This window comes from Ictidomys tridecemlineatus, chromosome 13 (genome assembly GCF_052094955.1).
Source record: "Ictidomys tridecemlineatus isolate mIctTri1 chromosome 13, mIctTri1.hap1, whole genome shotgun sequence".
Taxonomy (NCBI): Eukaryota; Metazoa; Chordata; class Mammalia; order Rodentia; family Sciuridae; genus Ictidomys; species Ictidomys tridecemlineatus.
In genome coordinates this window covers 39,456,897-39,462,896 of record NC_135489.1, presented here as the reverse complement: position 1 = coordinate 39,462,896, position 6,000 = coordinate 39,456,897, and the positions used below count along the sequence as shown (strand labels likewise).

At 34.1% G+C, this 6,000-nt stretch overlaps 1 protein-coding gene across 2 annotated transcripts in view; it reads right to left on the bottom strand.

Annotated features, from left to right (window-relative positions):
• Window positions 1-233: 233 nt before the first annotated feature.
• Dsc2 (desmocollin 2) overlaps window positions 234-6,000 on the bottom strand; it is a 34,155-nt gene continuing 28,388 nt past the window's right edge. Inside the window, exons 13-17 of one of the 2 annotated variants that reach the window (XM_013363843.4) lie at window positions 5,125-5,361; window positions 4,605-4,729; window positions 3,044-3,298; window positions 2,442-2,487; window positions 2,164-2,354 (exon numbers count right to left, since the gene is read on the bottom strand). In XM_013363843.4, coding sequence (XP_013219297.2) covers window positions 2,452-2,487; window positions 3,044-3,298; window positions 4,605-4,729; window positions 5,125-5,361 — 653 coding nt within the window. In that variant the 3' untranslated portion in view covers window positions 2,164-2,354; window positions 2,442-2,451. Of the gene's footprint in view, window positions 2,355-2,441; window positions 2,488-3,043; window positions 3,299-4,604; window positions 4,730-5,124; window positions 5,362-6,000 lie in introns of both variants that reach the window. The other variant, XM_005337467.5, reaches the window with a different exon arrangement.

Here is a 6,000-nt window from a genome sequence, read left to right as displayed (position 1 = left end):
AGCAATCTTTGCAATATATGTTCTGAACAGCTGAGACCCAATCTAAGACCCAGTCATCAAGCGATCATTATGAAGAGACATATTCTTGATTGACATGTTGTAAGATTTAAAAAAAAAAAATCTCCCCACTATCCTATTTTAATTGATTTTTTTGTTAACATGAATTGGTTGTACATTTGACTTATTTAAAATCATTTATCATGTGCCTTTTTAGGTGGACCACTCTATATGACTTTCATGCTTAAAAACCATTTTTTATTCAAGTGTCTTACAACCATCATAGGAAAGGAGTTCTAGTATATTCCCCACTTTAAAATGATAGAAATACACACAAGAAAAAAGTACGCAATTTAATTAGGACCCCAGCTTCACAGTTCTTATAATGGCATGAACATAAATGTGTTGAGACAAATAGAACAGTGCTCCAAAGATCTCTCTGAATCAAACTTGAAGTTCTAAAAATGTATAACAGGAGTCTATAAAAAGGACTCAATTTCTCTATATCAGAAAAGCATGGCCCTTTAAATTCATATCAGACCCAAAGTATTCACACTCATTTTTAAAAACTGCATAACTAGTAATACACAAGATTTTTAAACATAATTTATTAAAAATAATTCTGGGAAATTGTATTTTTGACTGAGTAGTAATGAAACTTTTGAAAAGATAGATGGTTACTGAATAACTATCCAATGCTAATTTTGAAAAATAATTGTTATAAGCCAACCTTGTACATTCAAGGCAGGCACATTATTAACAATATTAAATATTAGAAATATATTTAGAATGTCCATGCATTTGCACACATAAAGAATTCAATGAAGTAAGCCATAAATCTGAAATTTGCTTGGCTATTAAGTTTAATTTTGTCTTATTGTTTTAAAATTTAAGCTATCTGGTTCATTTGTATATTTGCTAAAAACTGTAACTGTGTAATATAAAAAAAAAACCTTTACAAACAGATAGGACTAACCATCTTATCTTTTAAAAAAATGCAAAAATTGTCATCCTAGAGAACTTTCAAGATCCCTGTATTTTGAAGCTTATTTCAAACAATCAACACTATTTGGCATTTATAAACCGTATCCTTGCTTTAAAGATATGAACTATAATTGTGCTACCGCACACTAAATATCCTCATCCCAATCTAATTACACCAGTCCTTTTGTTAACATAGAATGTTGCATCTAAAACATCAAAACATAGTTCTATAGTTTCAATGGCAAAATTCTTTGTTGAGGAGGTAATGAAGCAATCACCAAGATATTCAAAACAATAAAGTTAACACATTGATTTTCAGAAAAAAAAAGAATACATATGCTTACATAAAACAAAAAGAATTCACTTTATACAAAAGGAAAAAGAGAGACAACTTTGCAAAATATCTGGATTCTCTAACCTAAGTAGAAGTTTTTGAAAAAAAATAGAAGAGAGAGAGAGAAAGACAGACAGACAGACACCACTGGGCATTTCAAAGACAAAAAACTGCAAGAGCAAAAACATTCTGAAAGCACTTTTGAAACAAATTTCACTAACAGAGTCAGTAACAGGGAAATTATAGACTCAGTATAAGATTCTACATGGAATAAAATCTAAAAGTGAGCTCCACCAAAATGGAATTGCAATAACAATATCTAGTTAGAAATCTCCCTGCCCATTACGAAGAAAGGTCGTGCTACAAAATAAAGCAAGATAAAGTGTATACACTTTAGAATGTTTAGAAAAACAACAGTTTCCAAGCACCACACAAATAACTAAGTAATTAATTAACCAGAGATAATATTCTCTACATTCTTCTATTAGGTTATATTTCAAGTGGTCTTTAAATACAGATTTGAACTAATTAAATTTTATTGCATTATGAATTGGCTGTTGTCATTATACCCAAATGTAAACAATAATGCAAGTTTCCTGTTTGTAAATAAATGTACTTGGGAGCATGTAATCAAAAACTACATGGAAGTCCAAACAATTGTGTACTTATTTGGTTTCCCGTAAATATGCATTTGGCCGAAGAGATTGTGCAAAATAAACAGAGAAAAGTTCCAAACATAACATCTTCTGTTTTGAAAAATCCTCGTTTGTAACTAAAAGGAAGAGGAACACAAATTAAAAGATGATAAGCCACTGGCTTTGGTTGACTTATGAGACCATGTTCATCTCTTTATGCATGCTTCTGCCAGTGTCCTAAATTTGGGCTCCAAATGATCCAAAAATTCAAGCCCATCTTCATCTTGTCGTTCACTGCAACAGCCCACAGAACCAGCTGACGATCCTTTTCCTTCATAGTTATACGTAAGGACATAGTCTTGAGCGTGCTTGTGACTGTCATCCTGATTACACTGATGCACTTTCTGTCAAGGGGAAAAACACAACACATTTTATTATTAATATTTTAAACACCAAAACGTACTAACATAAAAATAATTGCTTTGATTTACCTTTTATTGTTTAATTTTTAATCAGAGTGTGTCCTCTAATGGATTCCTACATATAAAAAATGCACATGATTGGTCCGTATGATCAAGAATCACACTATCAATTCAGTATATAGCAAGTTTCTATTTGTCACACACAAGGCAGCAAGTAACTAGTGTTCATTTTAGGTAATCAGACATTTCCCCTTTCAAATATGATGGTGAAAAGTGAAAATGCATCTATTAAACTGAACCCACATGGATATGAGCTCAGATATCCACAGACAGGCATAGTGATGAAGCACATGGGTATTGTCTTGTACTACACTTCTGGATTCTAAGACATGAGTTATCAGATGTGAAATGGTAGCACAAATCTTGAGAGAATAATTTAAATATCGTCACATCTGATTTCATGAAGAATAATAAAACCCAAACAACATCTGAGGAAAAGCAAATAACTACTCAAATCGGAACATAACTAAATCAGAATTAAGAAGAAACGACTTCCAATGAGCAGATTCATAATGAAATAAAAACAGAGATAGAAATAAACATAAAATCTTTATCATTATAAAGTTTAAGGGAAATTAAAATAGATTTGTAGAACACCTAGGGAAACTCACATCTCCAAGTCGGGGCTGAGTGAAACTGTGCCACTCGGAGTAAGTGTATCTGCAGTTGTCCACCTCCACGTGTCCTCCCCTGCAGGAATCCAGCGTGTGATGATGCCCAACCCCCCGGCAGGAGTCCAGGGTCTGGTGTCCTTTCACCATTTCGATGGTCTCCTGCCCTCCATTTTTGACTCCGGATCCCACGGTGCCACAAATTCCCTGACCAGAAGCACCCACAGCTTGGGTTGTGAAGCCATTTGTGGAATACTGAAATGAAAACAATTTGCGTTGGGGAAATTACAGAAAAGAATAATAATAACAACAACAACACACACACACACACACACAAAAAAAAAAAGACAAAGAAAAATCAACATCATTACTGAAATTTGCCTTGATTTGTTTTGTGTCCTAGAAAGTAGGAAGCTCTCTGGGGACAGAAACTAAGCCTGTTTTGTCAAACCTGAGCACCTGATTATGACAACCCCAATATTAAATTTAGGGTTTTGTCATAAGAAACAGGTTGCAGCTGTCAGGGGCACCTGGACAAATTGGAAAGCTTGATGTATAATTCCTTCTTTAAAAGCTTCTTATGATATTGCACAACTTCAGTTGTTACCTCCTTCCTGCATCTCACACCCCAAAGCATCACTACGGTCTCATATACATTTGCTTTCATAGTTAAATTATGAAATGTTACTTTCATAGGTAAATCCATTCCCTTTTATCTGACAAGGCAGAAACAGAAATAATAATCAGCTTTTTTGTTCAGCAATTCAGTTCACTTCAACTGAATAACAAGAATAATGTTGCTGTAAGAATCTTAGCTGTAATAATATATTCTTGCAATCCACATAAATGCAAATAATAAACCAAGCAGGGAAGATACCAAGAACATCAAAGCTCTGGCCACTAATGTAATTTAAGTTTTATTTCTTTCAATCCCTCCTTAAATACCTCAGGCTTTTATTTTCCAAATTTTTTCTGCTCTGATCATTAATTATGCTTTTTATAAGGAATTTACTTGCTCCTCTTCCACATATGGGGCTAGAAAAAAGTCAGAGAAATGTTTGTCACTTGCTAGCACTGCTCTTTTGGACATTCAACCTCAGGCTCTTCTCTAACCCACATTACAGCCAGAAAAAAAATCCATTAAACTTCTTCCCACGATGATCAAAGCTTGTAGCGATTTTATTGCTGTTGCCAGAAAAAAAATTTAAAACAATTATCCTGGCGATCTGTGACTAATTAAATGCAACATGTTTACAGCAGAAGCAGCAATTTAAATAGATGCAGAAAACTAGGCCTAACACTGAAACCATGAAACATCTGAAGTAGAAAGTACTAATGACATGCTAAAGGATTTTTACTATAAACTCACACTACATGGCCAAATCAAAATACCATGTGTCCTCAGAGGAATCAGTCACTTTTATCTGTTCCATGAGGGAGATAACATTTTATGGTAAATGACCTGATCTCAAAAGAACTTTGCTCAGAAAAGATCATTCTAGAAAGAATCTACCTTATACACTAATTCATCCTTTGTATTTATTTAAGACAAATGACTTACCACTTTGTCATCTCCAGGAGCTTCAGTGTTCGACACAATGAGGTTCTGCTGGGCTAAATCATCAGGCAGTTCTTTTGGTTGTTTGTTTATCACAGAAGTCCCACAGACTAATGTAAATAGTATACCTAGAGGAAGAAAGAAAGAACTCTATTTAAGTCTATCATAAGATAATGTGAAAGTATGAATTTACAATGATTCATATGCAAAATAAATCATAACTTTCTAGAGCATATAAGTGAGACTGCTTATGTCAAAGCAGTATACAAAAGTTTGCTCTAAATACATGTGGCAAGTGCATGCCACATGCTGTTATGTCTACACTGAAAGTTATGTCTATATTAATTGAGGAGACACCAGAGCTACACATAAGTGCACTTAAAATATGCACTACAAATATTTATGTGTTAAATAGAAACTAAGCTATATGCAAACGATCAGCTATAGGTGAGAGTGCTGGTTATAAGAATGTGTCTTGGAAGTTACCTTAGAGACTGTTATTGAAATTCAAGAAAGGACTTACAAAATAGCAATGCTATGCCCAACAATATTGCCAGGATGGCCCACGTTCCAAGTTTTACTTCTCCGTTGCCAGTCCTTCCACTTGTGCGAAAGGTGCAGTCATTTTCAGTAATGCAGTTACATAAAACAACATTCAGTGAAGTGACTGCAGAGAAGCCAAGTCTATCTGTAACCTGAATTGGTACTACATAGGACCCAAATGGAGGATCGTTCTGATAAGAAAGACTTGCCGCTGTATCTGAGGAAGAAATAAAACCAAACATTATAGAACATCACTGATTTGTCCTGGGCAAAAATAACTATTTATCAGACAGTTATCATATTTCCCTACAAATGGATATTCAATGGGATAGCACAACTGCTAGCAGACTGTAAATGGGAATGGTCTGAATAGTTCTAACCTACAGCCATTGCATATTGCATATAAAAGTTGGTCTTGAAATAAGATATTTTACCTGTTCAAAAACAAATCCTTTTATCATAACTAAGGGGCATAAGAGGTTGGTTTTTATCATATCAGTAAAATATTCAATTAAAACAGTCAGTGTATATTTCTTTTTCACTGACTTTATCAGAAAGGAATGATCTGAAATTCTGGGTATCTCCCTTTATTTTTTCTCATATACTGTGCCGAGTAAACACACACACTTGTGATTTATTATCAGAGACAGATCCTAACAACTTAGAACACACCTGACTTTGAACATATTAGTAGGTCATAGGTCACACTGCAGGAACTGCATCTCCTAAAGGACACGGGGTCCACCTGCACAGATTTTTGTTTTGACCTTTCTTTTCTTTTCTTTTCTTTTTTTTTTTGTTAGATCAAAGGTAGAAAGAGATCTAGACCACAAGCCCAATTTTGGATTCAGAACCA